We start from the raw sequence: 20,124 nt of genomic DNA, 5'->3' as shown, positions 1-20,124 counted from the left end.
CGACTCTCCCCCTCACTATTAACTACATGGCCAATTTTTGTGTCATCAGCAAATATCCCATCATGCCTCCCACATTTAAGTCCCAATCATTAATATATGTTACAAACAGCAAGGGACCCAACACTGAGCCCTGTGGAACACCACTGGAAACAGCTTTCCATTCACAAAAACATCCATCGACTACTACCCTTTGTTCCCTGTCACTGAGCCAATTTTGGATCCAACCTGCTACATTGCCCTATATCCCATGGGCTTTTATTTTTCTGACCAGTCTGCCATGTGGGACCTTGTCAAATGCCTTACTAAAATCCATGTAGACCACATCCACTGCATTACCCTCATCAATCCCCCTTGTTACTTCCTCAAAAAACTCAATTATGTTAGTAAGACCGTCCCTTAAGAAATTCATGCTGACTATCCCAGATTAATCCGTGCCTTTCTTGGTGACAGTTTATCCTGTCCCTCAGAATAGATTAAAACAATTTACCCACCATCGAGGTCAAACTGACAGGCCTATAATTACCTAGCTTATCCATCGCACCCTTTTTAAACAATGGTACAACATTCGCACACCTCCAATCATCTGCTTTCTCACCTGTATCTAGTGAGGATTTGAAGATGATCCTCAGAAAATGCGCTATTTCCTCCCTGGCTTCCTTTACCAGCCTGGGATGCAGAACATCTGGTCTTGGCAATTTATCCACTTTCAAGGATGTCAGACCCTCTAATACTTCCTCTCTCATTGTGCTAATCATATCTAATATTTCACACTCCTCTTTAACTACAATGTCTACATCAACCCTCTCCTTTGTGAAGACAGAGACAAAAATCTCATTAAGAACCCTGCCCACATCTTCTGCATCCAAGCATAAGTTTCCCTGTACATCTCTGATAGGCCCTACACTTTCCTTAGTTATCCTCTTGCTCTTAATGTACTGATAAAACATCTTCGGGTTTTCCTTGATTTTACCTGCCAATAATTTTTCATGTCCTCTCTTTGCTTTTCTAATTTTCTTTTTTACTTCACTCCTGCACTTTGTATACTCCTCTCAGCTTTTTAAAGTATTAAGATATTTGTGATCATAGAATATTTCTTTTTTTGCTTTAACTTACCCTGTAAGCTTCCAGCTAACCAGCGAGCTCTAAATTTGGCAATACCACCCTTTATCTTTGTAGAGACATGCCTACACTGTGCCTGTAGTATCTTGCTGTTGAATGCCTCCCACTGGTTTGCCACTGATTTTCCTTCAAGTAGCTGTATCCAGTCCACCTCCGCTGGGTCACCTCTCAGTTTCGTAAAATTTGCCTTCCCCCAGTTTAGAACCTTTGCTCCTGTTTTATCTTTGTCCTTTTCCATGATTATGCTGAAACTAACTGTATTATGGTCACTGTCTCCAAAATGGTCACCCACTGTTACTTCATCCACTTGCCCAGCTTCATTACTGAAAACTAAATCAAGAATTGCGCCCCCTCTCGTTGGGCTTGTTACGTTCTGGCTAAAAAAGTTCTCTTGAATGCAGTTCAGGAATTTTGCCCCCTCTGTGCCCTTCACACTGTTTGTACCCCAGTCAATATTGGGGTAGTAGAAATCCCCAATCATCACCGCCTTAAAGTTACTGCACTCAGAAATTTGCCTACATATTTGTTCCTCTATCTGCCTCTCATTATTTGGGGGTCTATAAGTCTTTCTTTCCCTTTCTTTGGCCTCCTTGTCTTGAGAGACAATGGGTAAGTGCCTATAGGTGGTCAGTGGTTTGTGGAGTAGCGCCTGGAGTGGCTATAAAGGTAAATTCTAGAGTGACAGACTCTTCCACAGGCACTGCAGATAAAATTGGTTGTCGGGGCTGTTACACAGTTGGCTCTCTCCTTGCACTACTTTCTTTTTTCCTGCCAACTGCTAAGACTCTTCGACTCGCCACTCTTTAGCCCCACCTTTATGGCTGTCCGCCAGCTCTGGCGATCACTGGCAACTGACTCCCACGACTTGTGGTCAACGTCAAAGGACTTCATGTCGCGTTTGCTGATGTCTTTAAAGTGGAGACATGGACGGCCAGTGGGTCTGATACCAGGGACGAGCTCGCTGTACGATACGTCCTTGGGGATCCTGCCATCTTCCATGCGGCTCACATGGGTAAGCCATCTCAAGCGCCGCTGGCTCAGTAGAGTATATGCTGGGGATGTTGGCCGCCTCGAGGACTTCTGCGTTGGAGATACAGTCCTGCCACCTGGTGCCAAGGATTCTCTGGAGGCAACGAAGATGGAATGAGTTGAGACATTGCTCTTGGCTGACATACACTGTCCAGCCCTCGCTGCCGTAGAGCAAGGTACTGAGGACACAGGCTTGATACGCTCATATTTTTTGTGTTCCGTGTCAGTGCGCCATTTTCCCACACTCTCTTGGCCAGTCTGGACAAAGCAGCGGATGCCTTTCCCATGCGCTTGTTGATTTCTGCATTTCTGCATCGAGAGACAGGTTACTGGTGATATTTGAGCCTAGGTAGGTGAACTCTTGAACCACTTCCAGAGCGTGGTCGCCGATATTGATGGATGGAGCATTTCTGACATCCTGTCCCATGATCGTTTTCTTGAGGCTGATGGTTAGGCCAAATTCGTTGCAGGCAGCTGCTATCCTGTCGATGAGTCTCTGCAGACACTCTTCAGTGTGGGATGTTAATGCAGCATCGTCAGCAAAGAGGAGTTCCCTGATGAGGACCTTCCGCACTTTGGTCTTCGCTCTAAGACGGGCAAAGTTGAACAACCTGCCATCTGATCTTGTGTGGAGGAAAATTCCTTCCTCTGAAGTCTTGAATGCATGTGAGAGCAGCAGTGAGAAGAAGATCCCAAACAGTGTGGGTGCGAGAACACAGCCCTGTTTCACGCCACTCAGGATAGGAAAGGGGTCTGATGAGGCACCGCTATGCTGAATACACTCCCAGTGATATGGATGCCTCTTTTTATTTCTGAGCTCCACCCATATGGTCTCGTCTGATGAATAATTTAGCATATCATCCCTCCTCAAATCTATTATTGATTCCTTGACTAATACTGCTGCATCACCCCTGCCTTTGTTATCTCCCACTATATCATGCCTGAATACTCTAAATCCAGGGATCTTGAGCTGTCATTCTTGCCCCTCCTTAAGCCAAGTTTCCATTACAGCAACGATATCATGTTGCCATGTGTCTATCTGTGATGTCAACAGCTTTATTTACTATATTGGTTGCATTTAAATAAATACCCTTTAACGCTGCCAAATTCCTGTGTTGCACACTTTTTAACCTTTTCTTCTTCTGTCTTTTAGAGTCACTCGCCAATTTTGCTAATTTTCTGTGTCCTGTTCCCTGCCCTGAAATTGTCCTATCTAAGACTACGCTTAGGTTCCCATCTCCCTGCCAATCTAGTTTACTTTCTCCCTTCCATCTATAACTGCATCACAGCACTGGGCCCTGCGGCGTGTCCACGCTACCCCCTCCTTTCCCCTTTCTCCCAACTCCCTGCTGTACATTCCCCTCTGCTCTGCTGTACTCCCAACCCTCCCCTCTCCCGTATTCCCCCTGCCCCCTTTCCCAGCCTTTTACTTGTTTCTGAAGATATGACTAACACTTTGAATTCTGTGTAGGTTCATGTGGTGCTCCACTGGCAGATCAAACTTGCTCGTTTGCAACAGCCGCAGAGTTGCATTGTTGGGCCTCCACCAGGAAGAATGCTGAGGAAAGGAAGGATGCCAGCACCAATACGGAGCAGGGTCCTGAGCCCCACCTCCAGCCACCTGCAGGTAGTCCACCGCCTCTCTCTTTTCTCCCTGAATTCCCTACCCTGCTGTGCTGAAGCCATGGGCTCCTTTCTGAGGTACACCAGATCCCCACCCAAATAAACAAAAGTGAGCCTGGGCTGTGGGTTATTAGCAAGCTATTCTCCTTTGGGAGGCATCGCAGCTCAGCCTGACTCTGTCCTCATCTGGTGCGTCAGAGTTTTCAGGAGCAGGATCCCTGATTAATCTCCCACCCTAACCCAAGGAATCAGAGACTGATTCTAATGGTCCTTCACTGCTAGCCTGGCTTGGGTCAGATGGCTTACCACAGACATGGAGATGAAGCTATCTGCATCCTTGTGGTTCAGCTGTGACCTGTCTCTGCTGGCTGAGCCCGGGAGAACATTCCTCCCATGTTTAAATGGAGAAAGCCAGGCTCACATTGAGAAGAGAAGGTGAGCGGGGTTCGATGATACCAAGAGTCTCCCAGCATTACTATAGGTATGAGATAGCAGGAGGGCAAAGAGGGGGAAATGGCTTCCTCTCAAATTAATTGTTTCAACAAAATGCCAATTAGATTCTAAAAGAGGAATCGGGATTTTTTTCTAAGATCATGGATGGGCAGCTGCGACCTGTTACTTGCAATTCCTGCACCACGTCATGTGTCTTGGGCAACTACATGAGTAGGAAATGTCTCCAGCTGCATCAGCTCGAGCTCAGGATTTCCGAGCTTGAGGGGCAGCAAGTGCCACTGCAGAACATCAGGGAACAGGAGAGTTTCTTGGGACGTACTTTCCACAGGAAGTAAGAGTTCAGGATACTAGGAAGAGGCTGGAGGTGCAGGAGTCTTCGTGGTGTGTGCCACTCTCAAATAGATACTCAGCTTTGGAGAGTGCTGGCAGTGACAGCACCCTGAAGGGGTGCAGTCCAGACCCTGGCACCACTGGACATGGGACTGTACAGGAGGGAGCAACAAAGAGCCGAAATGCAGTTATTATAGATTCCATAGTCAGAGGGACAGACAGGCATTTCTGTAACTGTCATCGTGAGTCCCGCATGGTGTGTTGCCTTCTTGGTGCCAGAGTAGAGGACATCACGGAGAGGGTGCAGGATATTCTGCAGGGGAAGGGAGTGAGCCAGAAGTTGTGGTACACGTTGGTACCAATAACACAGCAAGGGCAGGTATTGAGGTCCTATGGTCTGGTTTTCAGGAGCTAGGGAGGAAGTTAAAGAGTAGGACCTCGAGGGTAGTAATCTCTGCGTTACACCCAGGGCCACATGCTAGCAAGAGTAGAAATAGGAAAATATAGAGGATCAATGCATAGCTTGAGGCATGGTGTAGGAGAGAGGGCTTTCAGATTCTTGGCAGAAGGACCACTTTCTGAGGCAGGAGGTACCTATTCAAAAGAGACAGGACACACCTCAAAAGGACTTGGATCAATATCCTCACGGGGAGGTTCACTAGTGTGGTTGGGTAGGATTTAAACCAAATTGGCAAGGGGATGGGCACCAGCATATAGAAGTAGAGGAATTAGGTGAGCTACAAGCACAAATAGCAGTATGGCAATATGATATAGTGGCAGTAACAGAAACGTGGCTTAAAAATGGTGAACACTCGGTGCTTAATATATAAGGACAGGAAGTGTGCAAAAAAGATAGGGAAGGATAAAAGGGAGGCGGGATGGCAGTACTGAATAGGGAAGACATTATAGTGTTGGAAAGTGGGGATGTCCTTGAGGGGGCAGACAGAATCCATTGAGTTGAGAAGGATATCGTCCCGCGACGAGGGCTATTCTATAGGCCTTCAAATAGTGAGAGAGAGATAGAGGAGCAAATCTGCAAGGAAATTACAGAGATATGTAAGAACTATAGAGTGATGATATTGGGGGACTTTAATTATCCAAATATCAATTGAAATAATTTTAGAGTAAAGAGAAATGAGGGGGAGGAATTTCTGAAATGTGTTCAGGAGAACTTCCTTGATCAATGTATTCTCAGCCCAACTAGAAAGGAGGCATTGCTGGATCTGGTGCTGGAAAATGAGGTGGACCAAGTGTGGGGTGCATTTGGGTAAGAGTGATCATCGTATCATAACACTTAGACCCGTAATGCAGAAAAACAAGGAACGATACAAGTCAGAAAAGCTAGATTGCAAGAGGGCTATTTCAACGCAATAAGGAAGGATCTAGCCAGGATAAAATGGAACCAAAGACTGGCGGGAAAAACTGTAATGGAACAATGGGTTCTCTTTAACGAAAAGATGCTTCAGGTCACAGGCTGGGTACATTTCAACAAGTACGAAAGGTAGGAGAACCAAAAACAGGGCTCCTTGGATGATGAAGGAGATAAAGATTATGATGAAACAGAAAAATGAGGGTGTATGATACATGGCAGGTGAATTCTTCAAGTGAGAACCAGGCCAAATACAATAAATTGAGAGGGGAGGAGAAGAGGTAAATAAGATTGGCAAAGAGAGAATATGAGAATAGAATGGCAGTCAACATAAAAGGAATTCAAAAATCTTCTACCGGCTTGTGTGTACCATCTACAAGATGCACTGCAGCAACACACCAAGGCTACTCAGGCAGCAGCTTCCAAACCCATGGCCTCTACCGCCTAGAAGGACAAGGGCAGCAAATACATGGAAACACCACCACCTGCAAGTTCCCCTCCAAGTCACACACCATCCTGATTTGGAAATATATCACCGCCGTTCCTTCACTGTCGCTGAGTCAAGATCCTGGAACTCCCTTCCTAACAGCACTGTGGGTGTAACTACCCCACATGGACTGCAGTGGTTCAAGAAGGCAGCTCACCACCACCTTCTCAAGAGCAATTAGGGATGGGCAATAAATGCTGGCCTGGCCAGCGACACCCACATCCCATGAAACAGATTTTAAAAAAAAATTTAAACTGTAAGCGGGTAGTCAGAGATGGAGTGGGGCCTATTAGGGACAAAGGAGGTAATATATGCTTGGAGACACAGGGCAAGTTCGGAATACTTAATGAGTACTTTGTATCGGTGTTTACTAAGGAAGAGGAATCTGACAAAATATTGGTAGAAGCAGAGAGTAGAGACAATGGATAGGGTGAAAATCGAGAGTGAGAAGCTGCTGGAAAGGTTGACTATGCTTAGGGTAGATAAGTCATCTGATCCAGATAGCTTGCATCCCAGGTTGCTAAAATAAGTGGGGGTGGAGATAGCTGAAGGGCTTGCCATAATCTTCCAATCTTCCTTTTATACGGGGGAGGTACCAGAGGATTGGAGAGTAGCAAATGTGGCACCCTTATTCAAGAAAGGGTGTAAATACAGTCCTAGTAACTACAGGCCAATTAATTTAACATTAGTGATGGGTAACGTTTTAGAAACAATAATCAGGATGTTACCGCCAGGCGAGAAACGTATCTAGGTTTTTTACTATCTTCACCTGGTCTTATTGTTTAACAGGGTTTAATTTTAAACGCACTGTGTTTTGAGCTCCCCGTTTGAATCCTTGTTCACAGCTTTTCAATTATAAGGCGAAGAAATGTGCACAAACAGGGCTTCTTGGGTTTAAAGAAGAAAAGTGAAATTTATTAACCCTTAAACTTAAACTCTAATACAGTTAACGCCTGATATACGATGCGCCCACACGAGCATGCACACGCAATATACACATACAAATAGGGACAGAAGAAAAATAAAATGGAGAGGTCTCAGGCAGTATCTAAAGGGGGGTTCTTGTTACTGTTTCTGTGGTTCCAGCTTGCCGTAGAATCCTTGTTTGTAGACAGCTCTTAATTTTTGTTGGGGTCCAGTATTCTTCTTAAACCTTGTTCATTGTAGGAGACTTTTCTTTCTTGATGTTCATATGTCTTCAATGGTTTCTGAAGCTGGTGACAGCGATATGAGAGCAGACAGAAGGGAGGTGTTCTCAGTCCAGGAGAAAACAGCTTTTCGACCTCAAACACTGTTTTCTCCAATTTAAAACTCTCAGTTCAAACCTCTGCAACAGCCAGTTAGTCATGTGACTAAAACTGGCCTCACCACCACTTCTGTGTATTGGGGAAGCAATGATGGGTCCCCATTGTTCGAACATTGTCTGTTACTTTGCAAATCTCTTTCCAGTCAGGGGCTTGCAGTTTTTAAGTTTTAATGGTCATGTGGTGAAATAATGTGTGCCTCAGTCTTGGCAGGTGGGGAGTTGCCTGATAAGGCGAAGAAATCAACAGGCACTTAGAGAGGTTTGGGTTAATTAAGGATAGCTAGCACGGACTTGTTAAAGGCAGATCATGCTTGACTAATCTAATTGTATTTTTTGATGAAGTAACGGAGAAGGTTGATGAAGGGAATATGGTAGATGTTGTCTATATGGATTTTAAGAAAGCGTTTGATAAAGTACCATGTAAAAGGCTGGTTAACAAAATTTAGGCTCGTGGAATAGGAGGGTCAGTGTCCAGTTGAATAAAAAATTGGCTTAAGGACTGAAAACAGTGAGTCATAAGAACATAAGAAATAGGAGCAGGAGTAGGCCATTCAGTCCCTCAAGCCTGCCCCGCCATTCAATAAGATCATGGCTGATCTGTCCCAGGCCTCAACTCCTCTTTCGGGCCTGCTCCGCCTAACCCTCGACTCCCCGAGATTTCAAAAATCTATCTACCTCCTCCTTAAATACATTTATGGACCAAGCCTCCATAATTCTCTGAGGCAGAGAATTCCAGAGATTCACCACCCTCTGAGAGAAGAAATTCCTTCGTATCTCAGTTTTAAATGAGTTCCCCCTTATTCTGTAATTGTGTCCCCTAGTTCGAGATTCTTCCACTAGTGGAAACATCTTCTCAACATCTACCCTGTCAAGCCCCCTTAAAATCTTATATGTTTCTATAAGATCACCTCTCATTCTTCTAAACTCCAATGAATAAAGGCCTAACTTGTTTAGCCGTTCTTGATAAGACAACCCCTTCATCCAGGAATCAGCCTAGTGAATCTTTTCTGAAGTGCCTCCAATGCCAGTATATCCTTCTTTAAATACGGGGATCAAAACTGTACGCAGTGCTCCAGGTGTGGCCTCACCAACACCCTGTACAGTTGTAACAAGACTTCCCTATTTTTAAACTCAACCCCCTAGCAATAAAGGCCAAAATTCCATTTGCCTTCCTAATTACTTGCTGCACCTGCATGCTAACTTTTTGTGTTTCATGTACAAGAACACCCAGATCCCTCTGTACTGCAGCATTTTATAGTCTTTCTCCATCTAAATAATAATCTGCCTTTTTATTCTTCCTACCAAAGTGGATGACCTCACACTTTCCCACATTGAACTCCATCTGCCAAGTTTTTGCTCACTTACTTAACCTATCTATATCCCTTTGCAGATTCTTTGTGTCCTCATCACAACATGCCATCCCACCTATTTTTGTATCGTCAGCAAATTTGGATACACTACACTCTGTCCCTTCCTCTGAGTCATTAATATAGATAGTAAATAGTTGAGGTCCTAGGACTGATCCTTGTGGCACCCTACTAGTTACGGCTTTCCAACCTGAAAAAGACCCATTGATCCCAACTCACTGCCTTCTGAGTGTTAGCCCATCCTCAATCCATGCCAACACATTACCCCCAATACCCTGAGCTCCTATTTTATGCAATAGCCTTTTATGTGGCACCTTATCAAACACCTTCTGAAAATCCAAATACACAACATCTTGGTTCCCCTTTATCCACTCTGCTTGTTATATCCTCAAAGAACTCAAACAAATTTGTCAAACATGATTTCCCTTTCATAAAAACCATGTTGACTCTGTTTGATTGCATTATGTTTTTCTAAATGTTCTGCTATTTCTTCCTTAATAATGGATTCTAACATTTTCCCAGTGACTGATGTTCAGCTAACTGGTTTATAGTTTCCTGCTTTCTGTCTCCCTCCTTTCTTGAATAGGGGTGTCACATTAGCGGTTTTCCAATCCGCTGGTACCCTACCAGAATCCAGTGAGTTTTGGTATATTATGACCAATGCCTCCACTATCTCTGCAACCACTTCCTTTAAAACCCTTGGGTGCAGGCCATCAGGTCCTGGTGACTTGTCTGCCTTTAGTCCCATCAGTTTGTCCAGCACCTTTTCCCTCATGATAGAGATTGTTACAAGGTCCTCCCCCCCCACCCCCCCCCCCCCCACCCCATTTACACCTTACTCATCTATTATTGTTAGGATGTTGAAAGTGTCCTCCACCGTGAAGACCAATGTAAAATATTGGTTTAAATTATCTGCCATTTCCCTGTTTTCTGTTATTAATTCCCCAGTCTCATCCTCTAAGGGGCCCATACTTACTTTAGCTACTCTCTTCCTTTTAGTTTAGTTTAGAGATACAGCACTGAAACAGGCCCTTCGGCCCACTGAGTCTGTGCCAACCATCAACCACCCATTTATACTAATCCTACACTAATCCCATATTCCTACCACATCCCCACCTGTCCCTATATTCCCCTACCACCTACCTACACTAGGGGCAATTTATAATGGCCAATTTACCTATCAACCTGCAAGTCTTTGGCATGTGGGAGGAAACTGGAGCACCCGGCGAAAATCCACGCGGTCACAGGGAGAACTTGCAAACTCCGCACAGGCAGTACCCGGAATCGAACCCGGGTCCCTGGAGCTGTGAGGCTGCGGTGCTAACCACTGCGCCGCCACCCGTGTTATCCACGGGTGGTTCATAGTTCTCTTCAAGTCCTTCCTTCTGACTGGAATAAACGTTTGCTGAGTGTTATGAAATATCTGCTTAAAAGTCTGCAACTGCTCATCTAATGACTTCTCCTGTAGTCTCTCTTCCCAGCTCGCTTTCGACAACTCTTCCGTCATACCTCTATAATTGCCCTTGTTTAATTTGAAGACACTGGTTTGAGACCCGAGTTGCCCGCCCTCAAACTGAATTTGAAATTCTACCATGTTATGATCGCTTCCCCCTAAAGGATCCTTAACTATGAGATCTCTTATTCATCCATGGTAAATAATTGTTTTTCAGACCGGAGAATGGTAGACAGTGGTGTTCCCCAAGGCTCAGTGCTGGAACCACTGACTTTTTTGCTATTGGAGTAGAATTTCAAAATTTGCCGATGATATCAAACTTGAAGGTGTGGTAAACAAGTGAGGATGATATCAATTGACTGCAGATGAAATTTAATACCAACAAGTGGGAGGTGATGCATTTTGGCAGAAGAGCTAGGGTGAGGCAATATAGACTTAATGGCACAATTGTAAAGAGTCTGCAGGAACAGGGGGGTCCTGGGGCGTGCATGTGCATCGGTCTTTGAAACTGGCGGGACATATTGAGAGAGTGGTTAGCAAAGCATATAGGAGCTTCGGCTTCATAAATAGAGGCATAGAGTACAAAAGCGGCAAATTATACTGAAACTTTGTAAAACTCTGGTTAGGCCACAACTGGAGTATTGCATCCAGTTCTAGTCACCACACTTCAGGAAGGATGTGAGGGTCCGTGAGAGGGTGCAGAGGAGATTTACCAGAATGGTTCCAGGGATGGGGGATTTTAGTTACAAGGTTAGGTTGGAAAAACCGATGGTGTTCTCCCTGGAGCAAAGGAGATTGACAGACCCAGATAAGGTCGACAAGGAAAAACTGTTCTCATTAACTGATGGTACAAGGACTTGAGGACACAGATTGAAGGTTTTTGGCAAGAGATGTAAGGGGAATATGAGGAAGAACTTTTTTATGCAGCGACTGGTAATGAACTGGAACTCGCTGCCCATGAGAGTAGTAGAAACGGCGACAATGATTTCAAAAGGAAATTGGATGCACACTTGAACTACCTAAACTTGCAGGGCTATGGTGATCAAGTGGAGAATTGGGACTGACTGGCTTGCTCCACGGAGAGCTGGCATGCAGTCGATGGGCTGAGTGGTCTCTTTCTCTGACTCATCCTTCAGGGACGGATATCAGCCCTGACGTGTATGGAGCTGGTAAAAACTCTGCAATTGGAAAGGTTACAGTTGTCCTCCGTAGAACAGAGGAGATTATGGGTGATTTCATGGAGGGGATTTAAAATTACAAAGGATGGGACAGAATACATAAATCAGATTGCTTCTGGTGGGAGGGGTCCTAAAAGGTATAGATACAAGATGGAATATAGAGAGAAGGTTACAGAAGCCTAGTGATTATGATATTGGATGAGCCACCTAGGGTCCACAAGTTCAAATCCCACCACAACCTGTGGTGAAATTGAATTAGATAAATTTAATGAGGTGGTGGGTGAGGGTTTGAAAGGCCGATTTCTAATTCACAGTGAAAGAATACAAAAGCCTTAATCTGGTTTCATGCTGCAGTTGAAGGGCAGGTTGTCACTGCACACAGGAGCAAGAAGCAATCTCAGCTCTGCTGCTCCATTGAGTGGCACTGGTTGTTGGTCAGCCAAGTTACATAGAAAACAGTCATTCAGGATTTAGTACTGTTATAGGAGTATTGTGGTTCTGTTATTGGACTAGAAACCCAGAGAGCAAGAGTTCAAATTCCACCATTCAATTCAGTTTAAAGAAAAATTGAAAATTAGAAGTGCTCGGATTGTGATAATAAGCCCCTCCCCCACTTGAGAAACTTCAGAAATGCCTTCCCTGGGTTCTCCAGCTTCACACATTAGACACACCCCTCACGGAGCTCACTTTGCTGCTCACTCTCTCTCTATCTGGCCCCTGGTGCTTTTACTCACAGTGTCTGGGTGTTTGGATATTGAGATTCTCTGTTCTCCCTCCCATGGTGATGGCTGTTTCACTGATGCTGTGCTTCCTTTTTGCCTTTCTGAAGCTGCTAAATCCTATACGGACGCTGGGAGCCTCACCTGCTCTGAGATCGAGAACTACCAGCCAATCGCTGCTGCTGCAGGTCTGACCTTTACACTTGCTTTGTGTTGATTTGTGGTTCAGTTATCAATAGGTGAGTGAAACCTCATGCAGACAGTATACCTCAGCAAGTATAGCCCATGACCCAGGACATTTGCAGCTAAAACTGGTGCCTGTGCATCTACCATGGCCTTACTAACACAATCTACTGACTCTGCACCGGGACAGGAAGGAGAGGTGGAGTCGCAATCCATCAGAGAAACGCACATACTCACCCATAGTTGATGGGCTGAATGGCCTCATTCTGTACAATAATGACAATGACTATCATTCATTTAATTATACATTTGTGTATGGAACCACTAAATTAGGACAATATTAGCATCAGTCAGAGGCTGGTGACTGGCTACTGTTGGTATTTCCAGTGTGTGATTCACTTGGCTGCCTGCTCTATCCCTGTATTCTGGAAGTGGGATGTGTGTATCTATGTCAACCCTCGCTTGCACACTCTCCTCTCCCTCAAGCTTTCTCCTTTCTTTCTCCTCTCTATGTCTCCCTCTAATTCTATATCTCTTTTCCTGTTCCTTCTCTGCTCTGTCTAACTCTTTTTCTTTTGATGCTGTTTTTCCTGATATATATTAATGACCTGAACCTTGGTGTACAAGGCATAATTTCAAAGTTTGCAGATGACATGAAACTTGGAAGCATTGTGAATTGTGAGGAGGATAGTGCAGAACTTCAAAGGGACATAGACAAATTGGTGGAATGGGCAGACAGGTGGCAGATGAAGTTCAATGCAGAGAAATATGAGGTAGGAAGAACATGAAGACACAATATAGAATAAAGGGCACAATTCTAAAGGGGGTACAGGAGCAGAGGGACCTGGGTGTATATATTAGTTTAGAGATACAGCACTGAAACAGGCCCTTCGGCCCACCGAGTCTGCGCCGAACATCAAACACCCATTTATACTAATCCTACACTAATCCCATATTCCTACCAAATATCCCCACCTGTCCCTATATTTCTCTACCACCTACCTATACTAGTGACAATTTATAATGGACAATTTACCTATTAACCTGCAAGTCTTTTGGCTTGTGGGAGGAAACCGGAGCACCCGGAGAAAACCCACGCAGACACAGGGAGAACTTGCAAACTCCACACAGGCAGTACCCAGAATCGAACCCGGGTCCCTGGAGCTGTGAGGCTGCGGTGCTAACCACTGCGCCACTGTGCATAAGTCATTGAAGGTGACAGGACAGGTTGAGAGAGGAGTTAATAAAGCATACAGTATCCTGGGCTTTATTAATAGGGGCATAGCGTACAAGAGCAAGGAAGTTATGTTGAACTTATATAGGACACTAGTTCGGCCTCAGCTGGAATATTACGTCCAGTTCTGGCACTGTACTTTCGGAAAGACGTGAGGCATTGGAGAGAGTACGGAAGATATGCAAAAGAATGGTTCCAGGGATGAGGAATTTCAATTCTGAAGATAGATTGGAGAAGTTGGGACTGTTTTCATTAGAGAAGAGAAGGCTGAGAGGTGATTTGATAGAGGTATTCAAAATCATGAGGGGTCTGGACAGAGTAGATAGAGAGAAACCGTTCCCACTCATGAAAGGATCGAGAACGAGAGAGCACAGATTTAAAGTATTTGGTAAGAGAAGCAAAAGTGACATGAGGAAAAACTTTTTCACGCAGCAAGTGGTTAAGGTCTGGAATGCGCTGCCTGAGAACGTGGTGGAGGCAGGTTCAATTGAAGAATTCAAAAGGGAATTAGACAGTTATATGAAAAGGAAGAATGTGCAGGGTTATGGGGAGAAGGCTGGGGAATGGAACTGAGGGAGTTGCTCTTTCAGAGAGCCAGTGTGGACACGATGGGCCGAATGGCGGCCTCCTGTGCTGTAACAATTCTGTGATTCTCTCTGTCTTTCTAAGCTTTTCTACCTCTCTGTTCCCTCCTCTCTCCTGTTCCCTTAAATAATGCAGAGGATTAATAATTCAAAGACTGCCCATTTTGTAGCAGACCCACAGATGTGAAATACACCTGTAGTCTGAGTTATTTTACGTGCATTTTGAATCAGACTTGCTGAGGAGGGCCTGTGTGAGACTTGACTCTGGAGACCTTGTTCTGCTGTCTCTTGCTGCGTTTGCAGTGTTTGTGACAGAAAAAGCTTGTGTTCAGCTAATGCTTGGGAGACATTGCATTGTGACAGCAAGTAAGTGACCTCCGATTAACATGGACTGGTTGGAGAGCGGTAGCAGCTCAGGCCCTGGGCCGGACCGAGTGGTGGTAGAGGTGCGGGTTTGGAAGGTGCTGTTGAAGGAGCCTTGGTGAGTTGCTACAGTTCATCTTGTAGATGGTACACACCGCTGCTACTGTGCGCTGGTTGTTTTAGGACTGGCTGCTGTTGGTGAGCAGTATATCATTGGTGGATTGAATGATGCAGAACTGGCTCCAGTTGGTGGACAATTACTAAAAAGGTGGCTCCCATTGGTGAACAGTGGGCCATTGGTAAATTAAATAATGTAAGACTGGCTACCATTGGTAGACTATTCCTGTAAAACCATCTTCTGTTGGTGAGCAGTAGCTGTAAGACTGGTCACCATTGGTGGATAGTTGCTATAGGACTGTCTGCACTCTAATAAATGTCTGATAATTTGCTGTGCTTGTTGACAGTACAAAGTACACCAGTCAGTGCCCCTCAGATTCAGGTTGTACCTCCAGATGTGTTCATGAACCTTCAGTTCCCAAGTGATGTGTGTCAGAAGGCTCTCCTCACACCGACAACTCATGTAGCACCTAACCAGGTAAGTGTAAAGCACAGTTTAATTTTGATTAATGCTTAGTTTCAGTGCAATGTTCATACACGGGATGGGGGGGAACATGCCATTTAGCACCCGCTTGTCCCAGTGCCATGTCTCTCCTTGAATTTCAGTGCTGCATCACACTGCAAGATCCACAGCAAATGCAAGTGTGCAGCCCTAGTGAGATATGAGTAAGCCCTGACAGAGGACCTCTTGTAGTTCATGATATCAGCAATGTAGAAAGCCTGGATCAGCCGGTTGAATAAATTTAGTGCATTGGAAGAACTGGCGAACAATGGACGGGTCTGAATGTGGGGTCATCCTGTCATATGTGCTCAGGATTACAGCCTATATTCAGGTTCAAACTCACTAAAGCTTCAAGTGTTAGATTAAAACCTCAAGTCCCAGCTCATCCTGTACTTGTGCGCATAAGAAATTGTAATGTGTACATGCAATTATGTGTCACTCTTCATAAGCAGTGTTCAGCAAAATCGGGGCAAGATTGGAGGGGTATGGGGGAGGAGGATGGAGTGGGGGGATGGGGGGGACGGAGGGGGCAGGAGGAGGGGTATGGGAGGGAGGTGGGGGGAGGGGTATGGGAGGGAGGGGTATGGGAGGGAGGCGGGGGGAGGGGTATGGGAGGGAGGCGGGGTATGGGAGGGAAGGTGGGGGGGAGGGGTATGGGAGGGAAGGTGGGGGGAGGGGTATCGGAGGGAGGCGGGGGGAGGGGTATGGGAGGGAGGCGGGGTATGGGAGGGAAGGTGGGGGGAGGGGTATGGGAGGGAAGGTGGGGGGAGGGGTATGGGAGGGAGGGGTATGGGGGAGAGGGGTATGGGAGGGAGGCGGGGGGAGGGGTATGGGAGGGAGGCGGGGTATGGGAGGGAAGGTGGGGTATGGGAGGGAAGGTGGGGGGGAGGGGTATGGGAGGGAAGGTGGGGGGTGGGGTATGGGAGGGAAGGTGGGGGGGAGGGGTATGGGAGGGAAGGTGGGGGGGGAGGGGTATGGGAGGGAAGGTGGGGGGAGGGGTATGGGAGGGAAGGTGGGGGGAGGGGTATGGGAGGGAGGCAGGCGGGTGGGTATGGAAAGGTGGCAGGTCTCTGTGTACTGTCCCCTTTTTCTAATAACTCCTACCTTGTTCCTTGGTCTTCACAGGCTGTGTCTGGTCACAAGTTCCTCAATGTTATTGATATTGATGCTGGGGAACTGCTGAACGACCTTCCAGTCAGCACAACTGCTACTGAGCTGATGCCTTCACCAGAAAGAGAACACATGTCCATACCTGGACTGCATCTCATGGCTGCCTCCGTCACTAATGCTGTGCCTCCAGATGTCTGCCGGCTGCAGGGTGAGTACTGGATCTCTGTGAGGTGACAGCAATTATTGCAAAGTAATAAATCAGGTCCCTCCCTTTGTGATAGAAATAATACAAGCAGCGCAAGAGTAATAGCTAGAATTGTGAGTAAATAATTAATTACAGAGAGTAACTTATCTAAGTTTGCTGATGATACAAAGATAGCTGAAAAGGTAAGCTGTGGGGAGGACACAGAGGCTGCAAAGAGACATAGACAGGTTAAGTGATTGGGCAACTATATGGCAGATGGAGTATAATGTAGGGAAGTGTGAAGTTATTCACTTTGGTCAAAGAATAGAAAAGCAGAATTTTTTTTAAAAGGTGAGCTTGTACAAGGAATGCAAATACAGCACGCAATTAGGAAGGCAACTGACATGTTGGCCTTTATTGCAAGGGGATTGGAGTACAGGAATAAGGAAGTATTGCTACAATTGTACAGGGTTTTGCTGAGACCACATCTGGAACACTGTGTGTAGTTTTGGTCTCCACATTTAAGAAAGGATATATTTGCATTGGAGGCGGTACAGCGACGGTTCACTCGATAGGTCCCTGGGATGAGGGGGTTGTCTTATGATGAGAGGCTGAGTAAATTGGGCATATATCCTCTGGAGTTTAGAAGAATGAGAGGCAATCTAATTGAAATATACAAGATTCTAAAGGGGCTAGATAGGGTAGACACACAGATTGTTTCCGCTGGTCAGGGAATCTAAAACATGGGGGTCCGTTCAGCATAAGGGGCCGATCATTTAGGACTGAGAGGACGTGAAATTTCCTCACTCAAAGGATTGTGCATCTTAGGAATTCTCTATCCCAGAGGTTTGCGAATGCTGCATCACTGAATATATTTAAGGCTGGGATAGACAGATTTTTGGTCTCTCAGAATCAAGGGATACGAGGAGCGGGCGGGAAAGTGGAGTCTAGTCCAAGATCAGCCATGATCGTGTTGAACGGCGGAGCAGGCTCGATGGGCCGAATGGTCTATTCCTGCTCCTATTTCTTGTGTTCCTGTGCGGACAAATGTACATGATAAGGAACAATGAATAGTGCTGTAACAGTTATGGGCGAAGATCAGTAAGACCTTTGTTGTAGCCACATGGTGAGGGGTGTGGGTAAGTTCCCACTGTTAAACTCCCAGCTGACCACAGCAAATGTTTGTGTTATTGGAGTTTAACCCCTTTGTGTTTTGTTTGTCAAATAAACAGACAGAAACAGGTTTTTTTTGTAGGTTTAAAGTAGATCAGTTAATGATTGAGCAATATGCCTTATCCAGAAATTGTTACAACCGCACCCACTCACACATGCACGTATATACACACATATGAAGAGGCAGATAGAGAGGAAAATTGGTAAGTGGTTTAAAGTGAGGTAGGGGTTCAGGGTACTACAGGCCTCCAAACAGTCAGGGAGAGATAGAAGAGCAGATATGTTGGCAAATCTCAGAGAGGTGTAAAAAAATCGGGTAATAATAGTAGGGGATTTCAACTTCCCCAATATCAACTGGGACAGTCTTAGTGCAAAAGGCTTGAAGGGGGCAGAATTCTTAAAATGCATACAGGAGAGCTTTTTGAGCCAGTATGTAGAAAGTCCCACAAGAGAAGGGGCAGTACTGGACCTAATCCTAGGGAATGAAGCCGGACAAGTGATAGAAGTGTCAGTGGGGGAGCATTTCGGGGATAGTGACCATAACTCTGTAAGATTTAAGGTAGTTATGAAAAAGGACAAAGATGGACCGGAAATAAAGGTACTGAATTGGGGGAAGGCCGATTTCAATTTGATAAAACAGGATCTGGCCAAAGTGGACTGGGAGCAGCTACTTGTCGAAAAGTCTACATCTGTCCAGTGGGAGTCATTCAAAGAGGAAATAGTGAGAATTCAGGGCCAACATGTACCCGTTAAGGTGAAGGGTAGGACCAACAAGTCCAGAGAACCCTGGATGTCAAGGGATATAGAGGATTGGATAAGGAAAACAAAGGAGGCTTAGGAAAGGTTCAGAGCACTGAAAACAGTGGAGGCACTAGAGGAGTATAGAAAGTATAGGGGGGGTACTAAAAAAAGTAATTAGGAGAATGAAGAGGGGACATGAAAAAATACTAGAGGGCAAGATAAAGGAAAATCCTAAGGTGTTTTCTAAGTATATTAAGGGCAAGAGGATAACCAGGGAAAGAGTAGGTCCCATTAGGGACCAAAGTGGCAATCTGCGTGTGGTGCCAGAGGACACAGCTGAGGTTTTAAATGATTACTTTTCATCTGTGTTCACTATGGAGAAGGACAATGTAGGTGTAGAGATCAGGGAGGGGGATTGTGATATACTTGAACATATTAACATTGAAAGGGAGGAAGTATTAACAGTTTTAGCTGGCTTAAAAGTGGATAAATCCCCAGATGCGATGCATCCTAGGCTGTTATGTGAGGCAAGAGAGGAGATAGCAGGGGCTCTGACACAAATTTTCAAATCCTCTCTGGCTACAGGAGAGGTGCCAGAGGATTGGAGGACAGCAAATGTGGTACCATTATTCAAGAAGGGTAGCAGGGATTAACCAGGTAATTACAGGCCGGTGAGTCTAATATCAGTGGTTGGGAAACTATTGAAAAAAGTCTGAGAGACAGGATTAATCTCCACTTGGAGAGGCAGGGATTAATCAGGGATAGTCAGCATGGCTTTGTCAGGGGGAGATTATGTCTAATTAATTTGATTGAATTTTTCGAGGAGGTGACTGGAGGTGTAGATGAGGGTAAAGCAGTTGATGTAGTCTACATGGACTTCAGTAAGGCTTTTGATCAGGTCCCGCATGGGAGATTGGTTAAAAAGGTAAGAGCCCATGGGATCCAGGGCAATTTGGCAAATTGGATCTAAAATTGGCTTAGTGGCAGGAGGGAGAGGGTGATGGTCGAGGGTTGTTTTTGTGAGTGGAAGTCTGTGACCATGGGTGTACCACAGGGGTCGGTGCTGGGACCCTTGCTATTTGTAGTGTACATTAATGATTTAGATGTGAATATAGGAAGTATGATCAGTAAGTTCGCAGATGACACAAAAATTGGTGGTGTCGTAAATAGTGAGGAGGAAAGCCTTAGATTACAGGACGATATAGATGGGCTGGTAAGTTGGGCGGAGCAGTGGCAAATGGAATTTAATCCCGAGAAGTGTGAGGTGATGCATTTTGGGAGGATTAACAAGGCAAGGGAATATACAATGGATGGTAGGACCCTAGGAAGTACAGAGGGTCAGAGGGACCTTGGTGTACTTGTCCATAGATCACTGAAGGCAGCAGCACAGGTAGATAAGGTGGTTAGGAAGGCATGCGGGATACTTGCCTTTATTAGCCAAGGCATAGAATATAAGAGCAGGGAGGTTATGATGGAGCTGTATAAAACGCTAGTTAGGCC

General features: G+C 45.4%; 1 protein-coding gene across 8 annotated transcripts in view; it reads left to right on the top strand.

Moving 5' to 3' along the window:
- The window catches only part of cplane1 (ciliogenesis and planar polarity effector 1), a 306,978-nt gene that overhangs the window by 215,321 nt on the left and 71,533 nt on the right, over positions 1 to 20,124 (top strand). For 7 of the 8 annotated variants that reach the window (XM_068029092.1, XM_068029085.1, XM_068029087.1 and 4 more), the window contains 4 exons: positions 3,620 to 3,775; positions 12,544 to 12,621; positions 15,262 to 15,392; positions 16,542 to 16,734. In XM_068029092.1, the coding sequence (XP_067885193.1) occupies positions 3,620 to 3,775; positions 12,544 to 12,621; positions 15,262 to 15,392; positions 16,542 to 16,734 (558 nt within the window). The remainder of the gene's footprint in view (positions 1 to 3,619; positions 3,776 to 12,543; positions 12,622 to 15,261; positions 15,393 to 16,541; positions 16,735 to 20,124) is intronic. The other variant, XM_068029091.1, reaches the window with a different exon arrangement.

Source organism: Heterodontus francisci, chromosome 4 (assembly GCF_036365525.1).
Source record: "Heterodontus francisci isolate sHetFra1 chromosome 4, sHetFra1.hap1, whole genome shotgun sequence".
In the NCBI taxonomy this organism is placed as follows: Eukaryota; Metazoa; Chordata; class Chondrichthyes; order Heterodontiformes; family Heterodontidae; genus Heterodontus; species Heterodontus francisci.
Note: the sequence above shows the minus strand (reverse complement) of the source record. Positions and strands in the feature narration are given on the sequence as shown.